The sequence below is a fragment of the Chanodichthys erythropterus genome, chromosome 20, assembly GCF_024489055.1.
Source record: "Chanodichthys erythropterus isolate Z2021 chromosome 20, ASM2448905v1, whole genome shotgun sequence".
NCBI lineage: Eukaryota > Metazoa > Chordata > Actinopteri > Cypriniformes > Xenocyprididae > Chanodichthys > Chanodichthys erythropterus.
In genome coordinates, this window is record NC_090240.1 from 29,844,847 (window position 1) to 29,870,426 (window position 25,580).

The 25,580-nt window shown below is 37.9% G+C and overlaps 2 protein-coding genes across 2 annotated transcripts in view; both read left to right on the top strand.

Moving 5' to 3' along the window:
• si:ch211-207e14.4 (interleukin-17 receptor D) overlaps positions 1–13,473 on the top strand; it is a 15,840-nt gene extending 2,367 nt beyond the window's left edge. Inside the window, exons 3-12 of the mRNA XM_067371931.1 lie at positions 828–986; positions 1,261–1,379; positions 2,048–2,171; positions 4,281–4,319; positions 4,407–4,552; positions 4,700–4,774; positions 5,045–5,111; positions 5,377–5,523; positions 5,687–5,859; positions 11,636–13,473. Of these exons, the coding sequence (XP_067228032.1) occupies positions 828–986; positions 1,261–1,379; positions 2,048–2,171; positions 4,281–4,319; positions 4,407–4,552; positions 4,700–4,774; positions 5,045–5,111; positions 5,377–5,523; positions 5,687–5,859; positions 11,636–12,151 (1,565 nt within the window). The 3' untranslated portion in view covers positions 12,152–13,473. The remainder of the gene's footprint in view (positions 1–827; positions 987–1,260; positions 1,380–2,047; positions 2,172–4,280; positions 4,320–4,406; positions 4,553–4,699; positions 4,775–5,044; positions 5,112–5,376; positions 5,524–5,686; positions 5,860–11,635) is intronic.
• A 4,391-nt stretch (positions 13,474–17,864) lies between these two features.
• On the top strand, positions 17,865–25,326 carry sars1 (seryl-tRNA synthetase 1). The gene is made up of 11 exons (XM_067371083.1): positions 17,865–18,074; positions 20,286–20,356; positions 20,448–20,528; positions 21,056–21,214; positions 21,439–21,582; positions 21,806–21,961; positions 22,716–22,937; positions 23,162–23,291; positions 23,405–23,562; positions 23,657–23,786; positions 24,468–25,326. The coding sequence occupies exons 1-11, from the start codon at positions 17,939–17,941 to the stop codon at positions 24,623–24,625; spliced, it is 1,545 nt and encodes a 514-aa protein (XP_067227184.1). The 5' UTR covers positions 17,865–17,938; the 3' UTR covers positions 24,626–25,326.
• The last annotated feature ends 254 nt before the right edge of the window (positions 25,327–25,580 follow it).

The window sequence follows — 25,580 nt, forward strand, 5'->3', positions numbered from 1 at the left end:
ATAGATTTCAGGAGAAAAAGCTGCATTTTATGCTGAAAAAAACTAAACACCTAATTTAATGGGTTGCTTTACAAAGTTTAAGCACTAAAAACCAAGGGAAAAAATATTTGAACTAATACTCAACTAGCTGCAGTTAAATGATTTTACATTCAGTATGCAGTTTTATTTAGTCTTTTAAACGTGTTCCGATGTGTTTTTATTTATTAATCTATTTTCATTGAAATGAATCAGAACTGGACCAGCAATGCAAACAAACTGACATTAATTTACTTCTTGCAGGCAGAAAAAATAAATTTTTCTAACCCATCCACAACAACAACATTCGGAGAAATGTTAGAATGTTCCCTTTCACGACAATCAGTGCTGACATTCCAAAACAATGACTGACATCTTTATTTGTGACAGCACAATAATTGTAGCAATCACATTTCAAGTTGCGTGATGTAGGATCATTACTCTCTCTGGTTGGATTTGTACCTCTAGTTGTTCTGGTAATTTCACTAAACAAGACAAGCTGCTACTATAATTGTTTGCAGCAGTTCCAGGATTCACTCATATTTGGCTTTGCTTGAACCAAACTATAATCTGTATATATATGATTTTCATTTTCAGCTGCTTTCCAAGACTAGCTTGCATGGATTTTGTCTTATGTATGTCAAAGAGCAGAGGCTGTTTTTAACTTTGTCATTTCCAAGTTCTCTAGCTTTCAACAGTACCTAGCTTGTAGCCTAATGGAAACAATTTAAAGTATCAGTTCTGGCATGTAGAGCTCATTAAGACAACAACACATTTGGTGTTACTGTGTGGTAACCATTATCCTTTGCCAGGTTGCGTACCTTGGCCTTGTCATTTTTTTCTAGGCCAGGAAACCCCAGAGGACTGCCAGCATTATGTTCACGCACCACGCAATATTTACATCGAGTTTGAATCCGATAAAGATCCAACATATGATGCCATTACTGTGTCATGGAACCCAAGCCAATATGGTAATGTCTGTCTGTCTGTCTGTCTGTCTGTCTGTCTGTCTGTCTGTCTATCTATCTATCTATCTATCTATCTATCTATCTATCTATCTATCTATCTATCTATCTATCTATCTATCTATCTATCTATCTATCTATCTATCTATCTATCTATCTATCTATCTATCTATCTATCTATCTATCTATCTATCTATCTATCTATCTATCTATCTATCTATCTATCTATCTATCTGTCTGTCTGTCTGTCTGTGTCTAATTATTTGATTGATGTACACAGGTATTGCATTTTTACGTGGATTTCAAGTAATCCTTCAGGCTCTTGGTGGATCTCAGGTCTCATGTCAGCTCTTTCTCCTGGGTAGCAATCAGTCCCTCACTGCTGCACATGCCCAGAGGGTATGTAATTAATAAAAGCTCCCTACAAATTAGGTAGTATCCAATGTAAGTTTAATTTTGTTTAAAATAGTGTAATATATTTTCAAACTGTAAGAAAAAATAAGGCCTTAAAATGTTAGTTCATCCAAAATGTAAAATTCGGACATCATTTACTCACCCTCATGTTGTTCCAAACCCGTAAGACTTTTATTCATCTTTGGAACACAAATCAAGATCTTTTTTTGATGAAATCTGACTGCATTCTGTCCATGGACTGCTTCTCTAACCTGATCTTTGTTCATAAAGAGTTCGGAAAATGAATCCATAGGAAACAACCATTTTAGTCCAAGTTTTAACATGCACGCTTGAGCTTCCAGAAGAGGCTTGTTCTCATGCGTCATTTAGCTTTGGCCGAGCATCTGTTTATGTTTACTGATCAAGATTTATATGAGTAAAAGCCTAAATTCAATCTGTTCATTATAAAAGCAATCAATTCTAAGTCACTAAACCGCTCCATTCATATGGATTAGTTTTCCAGTCTATTTATGAACTTTTTGAAGCGTCAAAGATCAAGTTGCAAAGGCAGTCTAAGAACATCTATGTCAATTAGTATGTACTACTTCCTGAAGATTATGTAATGTATTTCCTTGATGATTTTTTGTTGTTGCTGTTGTTTGTTTGTTTTACAGGTGTATCACTCAGATCCCTTCACGCATCTGCTTTTGGACACCGAGTATGTCGTGACTGTCATGGCACTGCCCGTCCCCGAGCAGTGGGACGATTTCTATCAGAAGAAACAGTTTTTCACACGCAGTAAGCGTTTCCCTTTTGATTAAAAACAAACAATGTAATTAGTAATTAGTGTAAATTAGAGAATTGAGTTTAATTTATTGACACAGAAGTCATATTTAATGTGAGTTTTATCCTAACACCGTGTATACACCGGACACGCACAGCGCGATGCTTCAAAATACAATATAGAACCCATTATAATCAGTGTTGCTGTCTACACTGAATGCGGAGTGACGTGACACAACAAATTCCCAGATTCCCCACAGTAAACGGATTCCCCGTTCTATTTCTGACGTAATCCAAGTACTTTGCAACCAAAGACTATAGACAAAGACAAGATGTGTCACTCATATTGTTTTGAATGCGAGAAAGTGTAACGCGCAATATGGCGGAATAAGTCCCGCCTTCTAAAGCCAAGAGCCAATCGCCGACTGGTAAAGTCATCGCGTCACTTCAGCGGCCGTTAGAATCACCGGTTTCTATAGAAACAGTCAGACGCGCGCCTCCGAAGAGACGCGCATTTAGGTCTGCGCATGCGCACCAAGTTTTTTTTGTCATGATTCGAGCGTTTAGAAGCTAAATTTATGAGTCGGTTGTTGTTAGATTTCATTGGTGATTTCAAATATCAAATTTAATCGTAAGGTTGACGAACAGTTTTGGAGAATCTGATGTTTCCCCATTCAAAGAGATAGGAGCTGCATGATGCCCAGGATGCCCAAGAGGCGTTTCAAAGATGGCCGCCGAGTGAAATGACTTGTCTACAAGACGTGTGACTCGTATTGTTTAACGCGCTAACGCGCAATATGGCGGAATAAGCCCGCCTTCTAAATAAGAGCCAATCGCTGACTGGTAAAGTCATCGCGTCACTGCAGCAGACGTTAGAAGCTCCGGTTTCTATAGAAACAGTCAGACGCGCGCCTCTGAAACATGGCAGAAGAGACGCGCATTTAGGTCTGCGCGTGCGCATTAGCTTGATCCAGCCTAAAAAATACAGTTTTTTGTCATGATTCGAGCGTTTGGATAAAACATTTATAAGGCAGCTGTTGTCAGAATTCATTGGTGATTTCAAATATGAAATGTAATTGTAAGATTGGCGAACAGTTTTGGAGAATTTGATGTTTCCTCATTCAAAGAGAGAGGGCATGATGCCCAGGATGCCCGAGAGGCGTTTCAAAGATGGCCGCCGAGTGAAATGACTTGTCTTAAAGGGACTTTGCTATAGAATAACACGTTAAACGTTTTTTTGTCATGAGCGTTTAGAAACAAAATTTATGATAAAGCTGTTGTCATATTTCATTTCAAATATGATTTTAATCCAAAGCTTGGCAAACCGCTTTGGAAAAATTGATGTTTCCCCATTACAAGAGATAGCTGCGCTTGCATGCCCGAGATGCATTTCAAAGATGGCTGCCGAGTGAAATGATTTGTCTTAGGGACTTTGTTTGCGACGGTCGGTTTGTTGCGTTCAGTGTAGACAGCTTTTAGCTGTTGTGGCGCGATGCAATGGTCAGGTCTGGTGTTAGACATCTACTATAATACAATATTTTTGCAGGTTCCTAGATTCTTCATGTCAATGAATAAATGTATGTTCCCTAATTGTCCAGCGGTAGAACTTTTGTTAAGCATGTCAGAGGTTATGGGATCTAATCCACCTTCCTATAGTTTATTTTTTTCCTTCATTCAAACCAAAGATGTTCATCAGCGATTGTATATCAAGACCAGGGACAATTTTGTGCGCAATTTGTTTTGTGATATATTTAAGCACTCGTCTGTGTGAAGACTTTTCACAAGCTCGAAGAGAACATTGTTGCTTTCCGCCACTGATAACACTGGCAACAAACACGCAGCATGATACATTCCAGTGCCAGTTCGCCTCTTATTTAACAAACAAATGAAATGAATACTCTGCTAGCCAGCTGGAGATGTTTCATTTGCATTAGGTACATTTGTCCAGTGAGATGTTTCAAAAAGTGGAGGGGACAATATCGACCTTGGCAAAAAGTGGTGAGGGACATGTCCACCCTGCAAATTACGCCTGTGATTAACAATGTTGACAACTTGTGTCTCTGCACAATTAGAGATTCAGTTTAAGTTGTAATAAACTTGACAAATGCTTCTGTTTGTTTTCAGCATGTCCTGAAAAAAATGGTCTTGAAAAGTGTAAGAAAGGTGAGTGTTTTAGCCATCACGTGTCTTCGGTGTTTCTGTTGATCATGGTACACAGTCCTCAGATGTATGTCCTTTCATTCATTATAGACTGGTATCCCAGATATGTTAAGGTCCAACAGGAGAACCAGGATGTTTATGTGACCTTTAACCTTGCACCTGAGAACTTTGAAGTCCGTCAGTATTTTTCATCATGTTTTGGTGGTGGGCTACGAAATTACACAAGCATCACACCGGTGAGTTTTTTTAAATATATATATATATATATAAAATATATATATAACAACAAATTAGAATTAAAAATAAAAATTTAAAATGAAATACAATTTCTCAGATGTTTACCTGATAATTATTAAATAATAAAAATGTTTGATGATGTCCAGGATTTCAGTCTCAACAAGACACATCACACATACCGCTTGCAGAATCTCCGAGCAGGTACAAATTACACCTGTGAGGTGAGTCTTCATTTCTCGGATTAATTGGGTGTGTGTTTGTTTAGCATACTCTATTAAACTGCCAATGATTGAGAGATAAAATTATGTCAATTACACAACTCTTCAGGAGAATTGAAAAGTCTGTGCCAATAGGTTCCTACAAATATTTGCTGTCACTTTCAAAATATATAATACGCAAATGTTTTTTTATTGCAGACATTTCCCAGTACAAATGTTTGCCTTATTTATCACATTCTCTGTAGTTTTATATATATTTTGTTTTCCCTCCAGATTGCTGCTGATGTCCTGGATGCAGTCAGGAAAACATTTGTTGTTGTAGTTAAACATAGCTCTGAAGGTAAAGTTGAACTGTCAGTCAAAAAAGATCACTCATTCAGCTTAAAACTGATAAGGACATGTTAGAGTTTACTGTTCATGCATAACATATTTTTACGCCCTCGTCATTGAACGCAAATGTGATATGTGTTCAATGCTTTGCCTTCAGCGATTATGTGGAGCAACATGCCAGGCAGCTTTTAAATAAAGAGGCAACACCCACTGAAACTGTTACATTATCAAAGACCTCAATAATCTGTTTGGTATTTTTACTGTCTCTCTATCAGAGCCACCTACGCCCCGTTTCACAGAAAGCCCTGTACTGATGGCACTCTTGCCCGTGGGAATCCTGCTTGCGTCTACCGCAGTGCTCACCTTCACTGTGGTCTACAAGAAAAGACTAAAGAAAAAAGTCCAGACCAAAATGAGACCAGGTTTGAGTTTTATAAGTGATTGTACTTCATTTACATACTGGTCATTTACAAAACTGTTATTTAGCGATATTGAATATTTTGTTTTTTAATCATTTGGGAAGTTTACGAGGCGTTTTTGAGAATAATTATTTACTAATGGGCAGTTATGTTTCCTATTTATCAGAAATCATCGAACAGTACTATGACAAAAAGTTGGGTGAAGGACAGTGTGTTTTGCTTGACAAAACCACCCATCCCCCTAGCCTTCTGATTTGCTACTCGAGCAACGATGGTCCTGCCCATGTCAGAGTCGTGCTGCAACTTGCTGCTTTTTTGCAAAAGCACATGGCTACTCAAGTAAGTGTTTTAGGATTAAACCAGACTGAGAATGTTATTTTAAACGACTTGTTTTTTTCCCATCCATCTTTAAAGGGTCATTAAACTTTTTTTGTTTGAGATTATTAGACATTTTTTGAATTTAATAGGAATGTAGGTGGTTGTGTATAATTTTGTAAATTTTTCAGCTAATTTTTATATTTTATATATCTAATGGGAATGATTTTTAGGCTTAGTTAATAACAACACTTATTCTTTCAGTTCTAAAATCAAAGTCCCAGGTGAAAAAGTACATTAGTGCTCTATTTTCGTGCAGTAATTTTGTACTTAATATACTAAAAATTCTTCTTAAGTACTTCTTAAGATCATCTTAAGAACATCTAAGTGTACTTAACTGTGCTATTTTGAGACACCATGAAATATGAACTAAAATGTGCTTTTAAAGGTGCTCTAAGCAATCCTGGGTGGAGTAACTTCCTGTTGACGTTTCGAAGTGTTGTCAAACAAAACAGAGGCTAGCTAGACCCTCCCTCCTCCTCCTCCTCCCCCTTCCCTCCGTGCTTCCTGAAACAGTCATGAACGCGCATTTAAAATCATTCTTGTCGGTTATTGGCTGGAGCATGTTTATTATGTTAAGTGGTCCAGGCTGCACCAGTTTGTTTTTATTGCCATTTTTGGAGCTTGTGGCGACTACAGAGACTGCGTTTTTTTACAGGTGCTGCGTCCGAAATCACATACTACATGAGTAGGTACTACATTTGAATTTGAACGTACTTCTCGACCATTAAAACAGTACGTTCTATATAGTATGAATATGGTAGTATGAATAAAAATTCAGACGTACTACATCCGCCATGTTAATGTTGTCACTTGTCATGCGTCGTCACAACAGCGCGAAAATTTAAAGGGCCTGCTCTACTCCGCTTTCATCAGCAATGGTTTTTTATTAATGCTAACCGCTTTCATCGTTGTTTTAACGTCGATTCAATCAACAGCTTAAAGGAGGCATAGGTCAGCTGCTCGCAGACAGGGACGTGCACAGGGGGGTTGCTCAGGTTGCCCGGGCAACTGCCCATATGCCCTTCTTGACTCACGTTGCCCTTCCGAGGTGGAAAAAAATAAATAAAAAAATCGTACAATGGATGCAGAATTTCACGTAGGCCTAGATTAAAAAAAAAAATCGCAAAGCCTCATTCACTTCCATATTCGGGCACCCGTCCGAAAGTGAAAGTCAGTAGGGGAAGGGCAAACTCTGTTTACGTGGCTGCAGCGCTGCACGCGACCGGCACCTGAGCTGAGCCTGCATGAGCGGTACTAGAAGGAGATTGTCGCGGTTGTCGGGTGGGACGACTTAACGTTGTCGGAAAGGTGAGTAAGGTCGTTAACGAAAAAACGAAAACTAGGTGGGAAAAAACATCGTCGTTAACTGAAATAAAAATAAAAACGAGGCATTACAAAAAAACGATAACTAACCAAAACTGTAATGTGTGTTTGGCAAAACTAACTAAAATAAAATTATAGATTAAATGTCCTTAGTTTTCGTCTTTGTCAATGTCTTTCATAGAGCAAACGTTCAGCTGCATTTCATTTCCCTGCGTCTCTCACTCACGCGTCTCTCTCACATACTCGCGCGCGCATAGCCCCTCCCCTCCGTGCACACCGCGCCTCCATGAGAACAAGTGTTGGAAGCAAGTTCGCGAAAGGTTGGTATCTCGTGAAAACCTTTACACAATCTCACACATTAAAAAGTGGTATAAAAATATTTTTAATTCTGAATATAATTTTGTCAGTGTGTTAATGTCGACCCGAGAAGCGATTGCTACTTTAGAAAGTTAACTAGACGCAAGTTTGAGGTAAAATGCACTTGGGTTGTCGATGTCAAAACACTATTTAAGATGTTTGGTAGGGGAGTGCCCTTTTTAGGTCAGAGCAACTGCCCCTCAAAATTTCTGTGCACGTCCCTGCTCGCAGATCACGCTTTCTTCAACAGCTTGTTAAATATGCCAAAGTATAATCTCCTATTTAGCTAGGAACTTTTACCTCTGAATAAAAATACATCTGTGAATATTACGACAGAGGCTGATTTGAAGCAACGAAATTAAGTAATTTATTGTTAAAAATGAATGCATATAAAAATACACGAGAAACAAAAGACATGAATCAATGAACAAACTTGAATACATTATATATAAATAAATAATGTGTAGATAGACAGAGAGGGCGAGAGAAATGCACAACACAGCCTAAATATTAAATACAATATATACAAATAAATAATAATAATAATCCTTACATTTATATAGCGCTTTTCTGGGCACTCAAAGCGCTTTACATATTGAAGGGGGAATCTCCTCAACCACCACCAATGTGCAGCATCCACCTGGATGATGCGACGGCAGCCATATTGCGCCAGTACGCCCACCACACACCAGCTTATTGGTAGAGAGGAGACAGAGTGAGGAAGCCAATCAGTGTATAGGGATGATCAGGAGGCCATGATGGACAGAGGCCAATGGGCAAGTTTGGCCAGGCTGTCAGGGTTACACCCCTACTCTTTTCGAAGGACATCCTGGGATTTTTAATGACCACAGAGAGTCAGGACCTCGGTTTAACGTCTCATCCGAAGGACGGTGCTTTTTGTCAGTATAGTGTCCCCATCACTATACTGGGGTGTTAGGACCCACACAGACCACAGGGTGAGCACCCCCTGCTGGCCTCACTAACACCTCTTCCAGCAGCAACCTAGTTTTCCCAGGAGGTCTCCCATCCAGGTACTAACCAGGCTCAGCCCTGCTTAGCTTCAGTGGGCAACCAGTCTTGGGCTACAGGGTGATATGGCTACAATACAATGATAATAATATACATATTCTAAAAAAACTACAAACTGTGAGCCCTATGAATGTTGCTGTCCGTTAAGTTTTCTAATCTCATTAAACTGCTTAACAACGAACGTCTCCGTTAAATAAAACAGTGTTAGCAAGCGGATGTAACTTATCTCGACCTGTTCGTTAGATGTTTAATCATTATTACTGACAGCACATCAAGCTTTTTACAGCCAACTCTTAATCTTCTCATTACATTGTTTACACTTTCAATAAGTCAGCCGTTTACTTACATAATGTTAAACAAGTGCAGTTTAACCACAATAAACACTGTTTTTCCCTGAGGTACTTAAGGGCTTGAATGAGCTGCATACGGCGGCATATCGCCGCTTTCCGCCATTTTTGAATATGAATATGAAGAATCCTCTCCTGTGGCATCACGGTATAGCGCAGCGTCCATCGAATGCCTACTACAGAATTCGGGCGGAAGTAGTATGTCATCCGGGTACTTCTCGCCTACTGTTTTTCGAATACTATGAATTTCGGACGCAGCCAGGGGACAGGCAGCTAGCGGACAGTGAGGAGATGTTTGCTGTATGTGACAAAAAATGTTTTGGCCTAAAAACGCGTGACATCACTTAGAGCACCTTAAATATACTATCTCTGTATTTAAAAAAATGTATTTAGATACCACTTATAGTACATTTGAACCCATAGTGTACTACAAGTGTTAGCTAAATATATTTTTTATATATAGAGATAGTTTATTAAAAGCATATTTTAGTTCATATTTCATGGTGTCTCAAAATGGCACAGTTGAGTACCCTTAGATGTTATCTTAAGTAGTACTTAAGAAGAAATTTTAGTATATTAAGTACAAAATTCTTGCATGAAAATAGAGTACTTTAAGTACATTATAGAAGTGTATTTTTTTCACCTGGGGTATTAGAGAGAAATCAGAATTGCGACTGTTACAAAGAGCCATGGATCACAGTCATTAGATTCTCCACACTGGCCATCAGCATGTATGGAAGCTTGTTTCCACCATTAAATAAAAAAAGGTAATTGTGACTCTTTTTCTCAGAATTGCAAGATTTAAACTCATAATTGTGAGTTATAAAGTCAGAATTGGCAATTTCTATGAAGTCAGATTTGGCAATTCTGACTTTTTTTTTCTCAGAATTGTGAGATATAAACTCGCAATTCTGGGTTTTTCTTCACAATTCTGATTATAACTTGCAGTTGTGAGTTTATATCACACAATTCTGAATTTATATCTCACAGTTCTGACTTCATATCGTGCAATTCTGAGAAAAAAAGTTAGAATTGTGAGATAGAAAGTCACAATTATCTTTTTACATTTTTATTTCATGGCGGAAACAAGCTTCCATAGCATCTCAATTTATATATATATACATATACATACATATAGTGCCCTCCACAATTATTGGCACCCTTAGTAAATATGAGCAAAGGTGGATGTGAAAATAAATCTGCATTATCTTTTTGATCTTTCTAACCTTTCATTGAAGGAAAACAGTTGAAAGTGGGGGAAAATCACATTATGAAATGAATGTTTTTCTCCAATACACGTTGGCCACAATTATTGGCACCCCTAGAAATCCTTATGAGTAAAATATCTCTGAAGTATATTTGCATTCATATTTACATTTTTTTAGCACACCAGGGTGATCATGAACATGAAATTGCCATGACTTCCTGTTCCACAGTAGTATAAATATGTGTAAACACAAAGGCCAAATTCCCGTAATCATTCATCACAATGAGTAAAAACAAAGAATATAGTTCTGATGTGCAGCAAAAGATTGATGAGCTTCACAGAATAGAAAGTGGCTGTAAGAAAATACTTAAAACATTGAAAATCCCCATTTCCACTATCAAGGCAATAATTAAGAAGTTCCAATCAACTAAAGATGTTACAAATTTGCTTGGAAGAGGACGAGTGTCTAAATCGTCTTAATGCACGGTGAGGAGGAAAGTTTGAGTGGCCAAAGACTCTCCAAGGATCACAGCTGGAGAATTGCAGAGATTAGTTGAGTCTTGAGTCTCAGAAAGCCTAAAAAAAAAAAGATCAAACAGCACCTACATCTCCACAAGATGTTCGGGAGGGTTTCAAGAAAAATCCTCTGCTCTTATCCAGAATCAATCTCCAGCATATTCAGTTGTCAGTCAAGACTGGAACTTCAAACGGGACCGGCTTCTGTGGTAAGATATAACAAAAAAAAAAAAGAGCTTTTTGGCAGAAAACCTACCAGATGGGTTTGGTGCAGACATGGATAAAAAGTACCCCATGCCCACGGTTAAATATACTGCTGGATCTTTAATGTTGTGGGCCTATTTTTCTGCTGGAGGTCTTGGACATCTTGTTCAGATACATGATATCATGGATTCTATCAAATACCAACAGATAAAAAATCAAAACCTGACCGCTTCTGCTAGAAATCCAATAATGGGCCGTGGTTGGATCTTCCATTATCCAAAGATCACAATGATCCAAAACAAACATCAAATCCAACACAAAAATGAGTCACTGAGGACAAAATGAAGCTTCTGCCATGACCATCCCAGTCCCCTGACCTGAACCCTAAAGAAAATGAGTGGAGTGAACTGAAGAGAAGAAACACCAACATGGAGCTGGGAATCTGAAGGATCTGGAGATATTCTGCATGAAGGAATGGTCTCTGATCTCTCCTCAGGTGTTCTCCAAACTCATCAGGCATTATAGGTGAAGACTCAGAGCAGTTATCTTGGCAAAAGGAGGTTGCAAAACGTTTTGAATACAAGGGTGCCAATAATTGTGGCCAACGTGTTTTGGAGAAAAACGCATATATATAATAATCTACATTTAAAAATTTTATTTAAACTAATTCCATAAATTAAAAAAAATAATGTCTATAGAAGGTTATTTGGACTCTCCATCTCTTAATTCTCCTTATTCTCCTTTTTCTTTGTAGGTGCATTTAGACTTGTGGGAGGCCTTGAGCATTATGGAGGAAGGCAGTATGGGGTGGCATTGCAGGAGAATGAAGGAGTGCGACTTTGTGCTGGTCATTTGGTCCCGAGGTCTCTGTCAGAACCAGTCTGAGGACGAGGAACCTCTGCAAAACACCGCCTTAGCTACCGTTTCCATGATCGGAGAGGAGTTGTGTCATGCAAAAGCATTGGGTCGAGACCTCTCCAAATACATGGTGGCCATTTTTGAGTACTCACAAGAGTCTGATATCCCAGCGGCACTAGGTCTCGCTTCAAGATACACCCTTACTAAAGACTTACCTTTGCTCTTCTCTCATCTTCATGGAGTGGCTTTGCAGAAGCCTGGAGTTTACCTACAGGTGGAGAACATTTCCGAAAGCGGGTACTGTAAACTCCCAGCTGGGGCTGCACTACAGCTAGCCATCCAGGAGGCCGAGGCACAGTTTTCTGAGGAGCCGACTGAAGAGGAACATGTAGGAATTCCAATCATTTCATAAAGATCTCAAGAACTGCATTGATTAATGCAGTCACACCCCAAAGTGTGCAACTCTGGTGCAGTTCAACAGAAATATAAACGCAACACGGACCAAAAACATGTAAACAAACCAAAAACAGGACATAAGGTCACAAGATGCCACCCTAAAAAAGACATGTGTATCCTCGCTCATGACTTCTCTGGAAACTTCCTTGCTCTCAGATGCCCTTCAAGATGGCTGAGTTCGATCAGTTTCCAGGTCAAGGGCTGGAGGACGAAGGAGCGAGGAAATGAGGAAGCATCATTTTGAGTATTGAGAAGCACCCAAGCACTCGTCAACATGGACGTCAATTGTTGTTCTGTCTCTTTTCTGACTGTGAAACAAAGGTCCAAGCCAGTGTTGGACAAAAGAATTAGTGCAAAAAATAAAAATGTGAGCTGCGTTCATTGTACGAAATTACACATACATTGTACGAAATTATGAAATTCGTAAGAGAGTGCTATTGGGGTCAGTGTAAAAATGTTAAAATATAAATAAAAAATTACTGAATAAAAAAAATTATGAAAATAAATTGATTTAAAAAAAATCTAAAGAAAGAATCAATCTAGTGCAGCGCAGTAATATGAGTAGAAAAAAATAAAATAAAAATGTGACAATAAAAACATACAGTGAAAGTGGAATCTGAGCCATATTTAAAGATATGCGTGCTGAATATCATTAGGCATGCAGAATACCACAGTAACCACATAACATCATTCAGAACACCTTAGCAACCACCTACATCAACTACAGGAGATTTGCATTGACAAGTACCATCTACTTTATCATAGTTGCATCTTAGGCTGCTTTTTAGATTGTTGTGGAAAGCAAATTAGAGGGAACCTGAAGTATATTGAGGCTGCCGAATGCTATGAGTGATTTTTCATATAAATGTGTTCATTTTGGCATATTTGTGTAGTGCATATGTTCATGAATGATAAACATCATGTTACAGTGGATATTCCTTGTATTTGCATGCATTTCCATTACAGTTGTTCTAAATGGGGAACAAAATTGTTCACGAGGACACTTTTGATTTATTGTAGTAAATGAATGAAATTGTGTAATTTGTTTACCTGAAGTGTTATTTTTAATTATTACTTTTTATTATATTGTATGCAAAGCCAATTTCTCAACATTGAGTGTTACTGTTGCAACAGTCTGTGTTTGTATAACATGAAGGGAAATTACTAAACTTTGACAAAATGCCTCTAACTGTGCATGGTCTTACATTATAATAATGCAAGTTTTTTTTTTAAAAATATATTTTTATAATGCATAATCTTCAATTCAACCACTATTAAAAACACACCTATGTCTCAATGAGTTACATATCTCTGTTTTTAGAATATAAGCTAATACTCCTACACAAAATGTTTATGAAAATGTATGAATGCATGATGTTTTATAAATAAACTTTAATTTTGTAAGTAGCTAGGGGTATTTTATTTGATTGATATGTTTTTGCTTTGGTGTACAATCTGAAACAGCTGGCTGTTCTCATAAAATTCCTATGTTGGAAAGCCTTGATTTGCGAACATAAAACACTGTAAGCAACCATTTACTTGGTCCTTGGCAAGGCCTTCAAACCACATCTTTCCACAATACAGTAAACCGATTGTAAATTCCATCACCAATATTTCTTGTAATATCTTGCCAAAGCTGTTGAGAAAATTGGCAATGCCAACAAAGCTGAGCAAAAGTTCAAGTTTTTACACACAGAAAACATGTTATTTTTAAACTCTTTTTGGAGTAATATTTATGGGGGAATTTAGAATGAAATATTTTACTGTGGGCTGCACTTTTTTGTAGTGAATGTTTTCTGTTAAGCTGTTCCACTTTTCAGTCCCATGGGCATGATATCAAATTAGAACAATAATCAAATTATTTCTACATAAACATTATAAGCACAACTGTGGAGTTGGAACGGTTTAAATTGATACATAAAACCCCCGGTTTCACAGATAAGGCTTAAGCTAGTCCTATAGTCTAAAATGCATGTTTGAGCTGACATAATCTAAATGGGCCCTAGAACTTTTTTTAAAAAGATGTAATATAAGTCTAAGGTGTCCCTTGAATGTGTCTGTGAAGTTTCAGCTCAAAATTACCCATAGATTTTTATTAATTTTTTTAACTGCCTATTTTGGGGCATCCTTAGAAATGAGCCGATTCAGGGTGTGTGGCCCTTTAAATCTCATGCTCCACGCCCCAAGAGCTCGCGCTTGCCTTAAACAACATAAAGAAAAAAATTCAAACAGCTAATATAACCCTCAAAATGGATCTTTACAAAGTGTTTGTCATGCAGCATGTCTAATCGCGTAAGTACAGTGTTTATTTTGATGTTTACATTGATTCTGAGTTTGAGGCTGTGCTCCGTGGCTAACGGCTAATTCTACACTGTTGGAGAGCTTTATAAAGAATGAAGTTGTGTTTATGAATTATACAGACTGCAAGTGTTTAAAAATAAAATAGCGAGGAAGAAATTATGGTAACTTTAACCACATTTAACAGTACATTAGCAACATGCTAACGAAACATTTAGAAAGACAATTTACAAATATCACTAAAAATATCATGATACCATGGATCATGTGAGTTATTATTGCTCCATCTGCCATTTTTCACTATTGTTCTTGCTTGCTTACCTAGTCTGGTGATTCAGCTGTGCAGATCCAGACGTTAATACTGGCTGCCCTTGTCTAATGCCTTGAACATGAGCTGGCATATGCAAATATTGGGGGCATACATCCCGACTGTTACGTAACAGTCGGTGTTATGTTGAGATTCGGCTGTTCTTCGGAGGTCTTTTAAACAAATGAGATTTATATAAGAAGGAGGAAACAATGGAGTTTGAGACTCACTGTATGTCTTTTCCATGTACTGAACTCTTGTTATTTAACTATGCCGAGGTAAATTCAATTTTTGAATCTAGGGCACCTTTAAAATATGTCAGTGCCATTGTTTTGTCTTAAGATGCACAGAGGTAATGTTTTTTTCTAGGGTACGTTTATAAAAGCTACTTAAATACCCAAATTGAACTAAGGCCTAATCTGGCTTAATTTAAACCCTGTCTGTGAAACCAGGCTAAAAGACAGTTAAAACGGTCTAAGATGATTTGCTGGTCTCCTAGCCTGGACCATCTTACGATGGTTTAAAGTTTTTAATGTTGTTTATATGTCTATGTGGTGTTTTTAATATGCTTTAAGACAAATCATGTGCAAATTCGTAAGTCAACACCATTGCTGAGTAGGCCTATTTTCTCTTTAAAACTGCAGTAAACCAAAGACAGTCTCAAACCCGTGGTTTAAAATCGCTGGTGTTTATGATGTCGCAAACTACTTTGTAACCAATCATGTCAACATGCCAGCGGGTTTTAGCATATCATTAACAGTGAACTAACAGGGAAGTGTTGAGAGAAGCCAGGTTATCCCTTTTATATTTTTCTGTTGATATAAAAAATTGTGTAGATTTAGCAATATGGCGGGTGTATGACCAATTACAATGCTGTGATGAACTATATGCCTTTCTTCACTGATGTTCTGAGTTGTTCAAAGCGTTTGTAAGGGAACTGATTGTTAGAAGACAGCTGTCTGACTCTGACATGGCGAACAGGAACATGGTTTGTGTAACATTAGCAACACATTATTAGCTGTTTGATAACATAGTCAAGCGAAAGGCTAATCATATTAATTACCGTTATGTGTCCGATGTTGTAAAGAGCGATACCATTGTGCAGCGTTTACCTCAGTAAGTTGACCGAGTGGATCTCTGAGCTGGCATGAGGAGCAAGTAGAGGCAGGGCTAATTTGCATATTTATTGACCCATGTATAATAAATTAGGCAAGGGTGTAGAGTTACATTCAAGCTGTTTTAAGGCATTAAGATTTTTTTCACAGGACAAAACGTCAAAAAACGTAATTTTGGTGAGGGATAAAATTATTGATTACAGGGGGACTTTAAAGGTGCCATCAAACATTTTTTTACAAGATGTAATATAAGTCTAAGGTGTCCCCTGAATGTGTCTGTGAAGTTTCAACTCAAAATACCCCATAGATTTTTTTTAATTAATTTTTTTAACTGCCTATTTTGGGGCATCATTAAATATGAGCCGATTTATGCTGCTGCCCCTTTAAATCTCGTGCTCTCTGCCCACGGAGCTCGCGCTAGCCTTAAACAGTGCCTAAACAAAGTTCACACAGCTAATATAACCCTCAAATGGATCTTTACAAAGTGTTTGTCATGCATACTACATGCATGCATCGGATTATGTAAGTATAGCATTTATTTGGATGTTTACATTTGATTCTGAATAAATTTGAGGCTGTGCTCCGTGGCTAACGGTTAATGCTACACTGTTGGAGAGATTTATAAAGAATGAAGTTGTGTTTATGAATTATACAGACTGCAAGTGTTTAAAAATGAAAATGGCGACGGCTCTTGTCTCTGTGAATACAGTAAGAAACAATGGTAACTTTAACCACATTTAACAGTTTATTAGCAACATGCTAACGAAACATTTAGAAAGACAGTTTAAAAATATCACAAAAAATATCATGATATCACAGATCATGTCAGTTATTATCGCTCCATCTGCCATTTTTCACTATTGTCCTTGCTTGCTTACCTAGTCTGATGATTCAGCTGTGCTGCTCCAGACGTTAATGCCTGCCCTTGTCTAATGCCTTTCATAATGTTGGGAACATGGGCTGGCATATGCAAATATTGGGGGCGTACATATTAATGATCCCGACTGTTACGTAACAGTCAGTGTTATGTTGAGATTCGCCTGTTCTTCAGAGGTCTTTTAAAAAATTGAGATTTATATAAGAAGGAGGAAACAATGGAGTTTGAGACTCACTATATCTCATTTCCATGTACTGAACTCTTGTTATTCAACAATGCCAAGATAAATTCAATTTTTAATTCAAGGGCACCTTTAAGGCGTTTTTGTATAGCAGAGATATTCTGTTTGAGAAATTGGAACTGGAAAATGATCAAAACATTCCTGATATCTACACAAATCACCTTGAACATTACTCTGCTTATTGACCAAAAGAATGTTACTGTCAAGCCATCTTTTGGAAAAATAATGATTTCTTGTGAGGAATGTTGCCATTACATCCCAAATGAAATGTTGATGTAGACTGACCAATTCAAACCTATCGATGAAAAATGGCCTGTGTTGCTGGTAACCTGTAAATTTAGATCACCACCACCAAGAAGAAAAATCCTAATTGTGAATAAATTAGTCCTATCAATAATGAACCACAGAAAGGTTCTATCATATTAATAAAGCCAGTAAATAGATGATAACCGCGCAGACCTTATTCTCATAGCAGCGCCAGCCATATTTGATTTTTAATACATCATAAATCTCTTCAGTGGGTTATAATGTTATTTAATGTTTTATATTTTGATTGTTTTGCTGACGAAACGCAGCATAAATATCTTTCCAAGAAATTTCAGTAGAAAAAAAGAAAGAAAAAATACACCAGAAATGATAGCTTTAAATACAGCCTTGCTTTCTTTCCTGGTATGGAGCTGATCTGAATAAGCTCATGAATATTAATTAGCGTATACGTGAATGCTTGCGGAAGGTTACCATGCGACGTCGATTTAAAGTGATTAATATTAATCAGCTCAGCTCCCCAGCAGAGTAATGAATATGCATGAGCAGGTGCTCTCTAGCGCCTCCCTTCCATATTCCTCCACACTTTCCATTTTCTTTCCCTTCATTCATCCGCACTGCACACCGCGTCCACAGGCATCATGGTGCTCGATTTAGACCTGTTTCGCACTGACAAAGGCGGCGATCCTGAAATCGTTCGGGAAACCCAGAGGAAACGGTTCAAGGATGTGTCTCTGGTGGACAAACTGGTCCAGGCGGATACAGAATGGAGGAAATGTGAGTAAGGGCTAACGCTAAAGCTAATGAAACACATGGCAGCCTGTGAATGAGAACAGATTGTGACACGTATAACGGATCTGTTAATAAAGATTAAGACTTTACGATAGGAAACACACACTAACTGTGCTATAACACATAATAAAGTTAATGTTAAATGCGTAGAAACGTGCAGAAACCGCACTACCGGTGTACTGGAGTAGCATGTAGCATTGACGCTAATTGTTAACTCACCTGTCATAGTGTGATTAACATTGTTTACGTCAGGTAATAAAACTAGTATCTGTTATTTAGCCTAATATTTGTTTATATTAGGTGTTATTTGGAGACGAGAGGTATGAGTATGTGTTGGTTAAACGTGCCGCAGCATCACCCAGCTGGATCTGATGCAATCTCTATGTCAGAGTGAGAGGAGGAGCTGCTGACTGCTGTGTTCAGATACTTTCACCATTTTCTTGCCTGTCCAACTGAAGTGAAAGTATTAGGGAATGACAGTTTGGCAATTTTGTTCCATAAAATGGAATGGAATAATTACTATATTTCAGCTCTATGTGGTCACATATGAATCAGGACTAAAGACTTAGGGTTGCTTTAAAGGGTTAGTTCACCCGAAAATGAAAATAATGTAATTTATTACTCACCCTCATGCCGTTCCACACCAGTAAAACCTTTGTTAATCTTCGGAGCGCAAATTAAGATTTTAGTTGAAATCTGATGGCTCCGTGAGGCCTGCATAGGGAGCAATGACATTTTCTCTCTCAAGATCCATAAAGGTACTAAAAACATATTTAAATCAGTTCATGTGAGTACAGTGGTTAAATATTAATATTATAAAGCGACGAGAATATTTTTGGAGCGCTAAAAAAACAAAATAATGACTTGTTTAGTGATGGCCGATTTCAAAACAATGCTTCACGAAGCTTCGGAGCATAATGAATCAGCGTATTGAAACATGATTCGGATCACGCGTCTGAAAATCTGCTGAAATCACGTGACTTTGGCGCTCCGAACCGCTGATTCGACACAAAAGATTTATAATGGTCCGAAGCTTCCTGAAGCAGTGTTTTGAAATCGGCGATCACTAAATAAGTTATTTTTTTATTATTTTTTTGGCGCACCAAAAATATTCTCATTGCTTTATAATATTAATATTGAACCACTGTACTCACATGAACTGATTTAAATATTTTTTTAGTACCTTTATGGATCTTGAGAGAGGAAGTGTCATTGCTCCCTATGCAGGCCTCACTGAGCCATCGGATTTCAACAAAAATATCTTAATTTGTGTCCCAAAGATTAATAAAGGTCTTACGGGTGTGGAACGACATGAGCGTGAGTAATAAATGACAGAATTATCATTTTTGGGTGAACTAACCCTTTAAAGTAACCATGAAATCAAAATGGACAATTCTTATTTTCTTTTGGAATATTGAAGTATTTATTATAAATGATTTATCCATACACATTATTAATGTTTTAAAATTCATATGCTCTCACAATCTTTAATTAAAATAAATTCCCATCCCACTTGCAGCGACATCTCTTCTCTTCTCTGATGACGTGTTTACTGGCATGAGATCGACCAATAGCAAACCACAACCATCCAAGGATCCAATCAATTCCCGATGAACAAAATCAAGTACATAAAAGACCAAAATCAACCCTACATTTTCTCTTGTTTGAGAAGCCATTTCACTCGTATATGTCACAATAGTGAAGAAAAATACTATCGCAACTTCAGTTTCATGCCGACTTTAAGGAATAGTTCACCCCAAAATGAAAATTATCTCATAATTTTCTCTTCCTCAAGCTATCCTAGGTATATGACTTTCTTCTTTCAGTCGAACACAATCGGAGTTATAATAATATCCTGGCTTTTCCCAGCTTTGTAATGGCATTGAGTAGTGCCCGAAGCTCCAAAAAGCTCATCCATCCATCATAAAAGTAATCCATTCGACTCCAGTGGGTTAATAAAGGCATCTGAAGTGAAGCGATGGGTTTTTTTGTAAGAAAAATATCCATATTTAAAGCTTTATAAATTATAATCACCGGCAACGGCCGTAGGCACTTTCATTAAAAATTTTCTCCAGGTGATTTCAAATTTTAGTATAATTTATAAAACAGTATGATTACTCTTGCCAGACCACTTGACAATATATCAGTGATATGCATTAATGTTAGAAAATATATTTCTTTTTTTTATGCCTCCAGGTCGCTTCACCGCGGATAACCTAAACAAGGCCAAGAATCTGTGCAGCAAAGCCATTGGTGAAAAGATGAAGGTAATTAAAGCAGTTCTCATTTATTTGTTTTGATGTGTTATCGCTAAGTAATAATAAAGTTCTGCTTGTTGGTCTTATGATGATTTTGTAGAAGAAAGAGCCAGTTGGTGATGATGACACTCTTCCAGAAGAGGTTCAGAATCTGGAAGCCCTCACTGGAGATACGTTATCAGTAAGTTGTGCAATAATGTATAACTCATATTTTGTGTATAATGGACTATAAGTGTACAGTGCTTCCCACACATAGACTTTACATGGGCGGGCCACCCAGGTATAATAATGGCCGCCCAAGTATATTGCAGACACATTTTTGCTTTTATTATTTTTTATCCTCTTATACTTTTATATCCGCCCAAGATAATGAAACCATCCATGATCGATTAAAGGATTAGTCCACTTTTAAATAAACTTTAATAATATTGCAATATTGTAATATTAAGTAATATTGTGAAATATTATTACAGTATACATTGAAGCTGAATTTTCAGCATCATTACTCCAGTCTTCAGTGTCACATGATCCTTCAGAAATCATTCTAATATGTTGATTTGCTGCTCAAGAAACATTTATTATTATCAACATTTGCCAAATTTTTTTTTCTAGAAAAATCTTTTGAACTGAAGTGTTGATATATATCCCCATCAAACAATGATCCACAGCCCATCTGTGACCACTAATTCTCCATCCTGTCTCTGGCAGCCCCTCACAGTGACTCAGATTAAGAAGGTGCGGTTACTGGTGGACGAGGCTGTGCAGAAGACAGACAGCGATCGTCTAAAGCTGGAGGCGGAGCGCTTTGAGTACCTGAGAGAGATCGGCAACCTCCTGCATCCCTCTGTTCCCATCAGCAACGATGAGGTGAGTTTCAGTCGTCAGTCACAGTGGGTGTTTTTATATACACAATAAATTAGGCAGGTCCGGAAATCCTACAACCACCATGGAAACGTGTGGCCAAAAAAAAAAAGTCACACACTGCCTTTGGTGCCTGGCAGTGTACAATGTAGCAAATGAACCATACTACCATGATGTTGCTTAACGTATTCAACTGGAGATTAAGGTAAAACGTTGTTTCTCTTTCTCAGGATGCTGATAATAAGGTGGAACGCACCTGGGGTGACTGCACAGTGCAGAAGAAGTACTCTCACGTGGACCTGGTTGTCATGGTGGATGGATATGAAGGGGAAAAAGGAGCCATTGTGGCTGGAAGCAGAGGATACTTCCTAAAGGTTTGTTGCCCTTTAACCTAAAATTACATTTTTGTGGATTGTCAAACTGTGAGTGAGGGAACCGAAGAAAAACGGCACTGTTTCTGTGTAAACCCCATCTGAACATTTAAATTCTGAGCATGTGGTAACCATTGTGCCTTTTTGTGCAATATTTACACCAAAAAGCACTAAGCACCCATTTTTTTAATTGTTTAGCTTTCTTGGCTGGTATGTTGTATTTCAGGGGCCTTTAGTTTTCTTGGAGCAGGCTTTAATTAACTACGCACTGCGGATCCTGTACAGCAAGAACTACAACCTGCTATACACACCCTTCTTCATGAGGAAAGAAGTCATGCAGGAGGTCGCTCAGCTCAGCCAGTTCGATGAGGAGCTCTATAAGGTTTGTCCTGTATCTATAACTTTCTACTTTATTTTGACCTTTTGATGTATTTTTTTATTTTTACCCAATAAATTCAAAATCATTTAAAGGTGCAGTAAGCAATTTCTGAGTAATGCTGTTGATATTTGAAATCAACCCAAATAAACACACCCCTTCCATCATTGCTCCACCCCCAAAATGCACAAACACATAACGCAAGAGTAAATTTCTCTTTATCATAGCTAAATCGAAGCAAAATAATGCTTTAGGAAAAATAAAGAGGAGATGATGAATGAATGACAAGGAAAAACAAACAATTAACATATAGTACACAAGAGTTAATACTAGCAAGTTTGTTGTTAGTCGCCAGCAGCACACCAGCTCCAGACGAACAATTACACTCAAAACTGTCTTGTTACTATAGCCAATATTACAACAACACCATATGAAAGATAACAAAGCCAATGTTACTCACGTATAGATCAGAAACAACGCAATCTCAGCGGCCCTTTTCAGGCCTTTCCTGCTTCTCTTCAGTGCTGGAAAACTTCTCTAATATTAATGAGGGTCCTAAAAAAGCTCTTGCCTGCTGATAACCCTTCTTTTTCCAGTGATATTCCTCTGTCCTTTTCTCTTTTGTAATGTTTCTTAGCCATTTTTCTTTAGGCTTTCAATCTTCCTGCTAATTGGCTATATATATGTGTGTATCCACTTAATACAACTAAAAAACTTGATCTAAAGGAACAAAGCATTTAATGTAATGTGTTTTGTTTAGGTGATCGGGAAGGGGAGCGAGAAGTCTGACGACAATACAGTAGATGAAAAGTATTTGATTGCAACATCGGAGCAGCCAATCGCTGCTTTCCTGAGAGATGAGTGGCTGAAGCCAGAGGATCTCCCCATCCGCTATGCCGGCTTGTCCACCTGCTTCAGACAGGAAGTGGGCTCTCACGGCAGAGACACACGTGGGATCTTCAGAGTCCATCAGTTTGAGAAGGTCCGAGCAATTCTATCATGAAAATAATGAGTGAACAATATTAATTTGACTATATTATTGAGTATATTATTTCATGACAAGGAACAGGCCACTATCAAATTTTGCAGCAAGTAAAGATCATGGAAAATGTTCTGGTATTAATTAGAAGAATCTTTTTTGATAACATTTTTTCATGTATGAAGTCACAAAGTCTCTGAATACAAACTCTTTCCATCGCTTTCCAGATCGAGCAGTTTGTGTACGCCTCTCCTCATGACGGCAAGTCCTGGGAGATGTTTGATGAGATGATTGGAACTGCTGAAGAATTTTATCAGTCGTTAGGAATCCCTTACCGCATCGTCAACATTGTGTCAGGTTTGTACACTTTGCCCAGTTTTTTCTATTGAGAGCACCAATGGACCATTTGTTGGCTTTTCTTAGCTTCCCATAAAAAACCTTCAAATGAATTGTTTGCTTTTAATTCACAGGTGCTTTGAACCACGCAGCTAGTAAAAAGCTGGATTTAGAGGCTTGGTTCCCAGGCTCCCAGGCTTTTAGAGAGCTTGTGTCATGTTCAAACTGCACAGATTACCAGGCTCGCCGCTTGCGTATTCGCTACGGGCAGACTAAGAAAATGATGGACAAGGTACAGTGCTACTCCACTGTTTTGAGGAAGGATGCTGGGTAATCTGTATTGACCATATAAGGTTTGATTGATCATTGTTTCTGTTTTCTTAAAGGCTGAGTTTGTGCACATGCTAAATGCCACCATGTGCGCGACCACTCGCGTTATCTGTGCAATCCTGGAGAACTTCCAGACAGAGGAAGGCATTGTTATTCCAGAACCTCTCAAGGCATTCATGCCTCCAGGTGAGCACCGCTATGGATCTGTTTGGCTGGATAGAAAATCTTAAATCCTCAATCTTATTCTACATGCATGGAAAAGATTTGTTTTGGGATTCCATATCCTAGTCGTTAATAATTAGGGTGTGAATCATATGGAATTGAACAATTCTGGTTCATGTTCTGATATTGATTCCTCTGAATGATTCCTTTGGGAATCATACAACACTGCTGATTCATTCGTTCAGCAATCAGACGACACTGGTCGCACTGTATGTTTTAATTCACTACAAAGAACCAATTCATAAGAATCATTTGTTTGGGAATCAAGCAACACTGGTCATGCTGTGTGTTGATTTGCTATATAGCACCGATTCATAAGAGTCATTCATTCTGGAATCAGACAACACTGATCGTGCTATATGTTTTTGATTCACTATAAAGAACTGATTCATAAGTGTCATTCCTTCAAGAATCAGACTCGTGCTGCATGTTTTTGATTCATTCAAAAGAACCAACTCAGAAGAGTCATTAGTTCAAGAATCAGACCATGCTAGTTGCGCTGCATGTTTTTGGTTCTCTCAAAAGTACTGGGTATGTGAGCTATGAGTGGACATTTTAGATAGCTGTTCATTGTATGTAGGTTGTGTTTCCTCGGATTAGAAGAAGTCACCAAATATCAATCAATATTATGGTTTCTTTACTCAGGTTTAACAGAAATGATCAAGTTTGTGAAGCCAGCCCCTATTGACCTGGAGGCAACCAAGAAGCAGAAGAAACAGCAGGAAGGAGGGAAGAAGAAGAAACAGGGCGGTGACGCTGATATAGAGAACAAAGTAGAGAACATGTCTGTCAATGACTCTTAGACACGCCCCCCTGCAATCCCAGCCAATCATAATGGCCCACAAGCTCTCCATTTTCTGTACCCCATTCACAATCATTGTCCACTGAAGCTGTCGCACTGTTTCATCCCTGAGATGTCACTGCCGCAGTTTACTTTCTCTAGGACAGTCCTACTGTGGAGCTCTCTGTCTAACGGTGATGATGGTGTATTTTAAGTCATTTTCATATCATTTGAAATCTTTAATTAAATGCATGGTGTTGTGACAGACATTTAGCCATTAGACCGAAATGCCTTGATGGCACTGTAATTTCCTGGGGCACTGTATTATAATTCTATTGTTGGAATAAAGGGAACATGCATGGTCAATAACAGTTAGTGCTGGGATAATTCTGCATCAGTGCCACATTGGAAGTGGGAGCTTTAGGACATTCTTAATGGAAATCGGTTTTGGATAACGGACAGACCTCTTTCAATATCCTGTCTTACAATTAATATTTGCGCTATATATTTAAAGTTAAAGAAATTATTAATTACTGTGCACTTACCATTCACACACATGTTACAGTGAGCAGCTTTCTGTCATTCACATACGTCCTTTGCTTCATAGGAACATTTCTTCTTGTGATTTGTCTGTAAAACAGGGAATGTTATTATATGTACAGTACTTGCTTAAGATGCCTTGTGTGAGGAGTATGATGGCATTTAATAAATCAATACCTGAAAGAGAAAAGTGTGTCTGAGTTATGTTTTGTGTTATGATTTTGCTGAATGCATGAATACTGTGTGATGGATGTTAAATGTATGAGGCTAATATCTCATTGCACATTTTTATCTGAAGCAACATAACATTTGGGAAAACTTTGAGCAAGTTATTGTATAGGAATCAAAAATTTACCTTTACCAAATTAGCTTGAAAAGAGCACAAGTAGCCAACATTAATATTAGTCATCTTGTGTTGGTGTTTTTAGAAAGCTTAT

Bases quoted from the DNA above. Each gene is read 5' to 3' on its own strand.
- sars1 (XM_067371083.1), top strand. From the start codon at position 17,939: ATGGTGCTCGATTTAGACCTGTTTCGCACTGACAAAGGCGGCGATCCT. The intron at 20,357-20,447 runs GTAATTAAAGCA...ATGATTTTGTAG, and splicing joins CCATTGGTGAAAAGATGAAG to AAGAAAGAGCCAGTTGGTGA. The intron at 22,938-23,161 runs GTCCGAGCAATT...ATCGCTTTCCAG, and splicing joins GAGTCCATCAGTTTGAGAAG to ATCGAGCAGTTTGTGTACGC.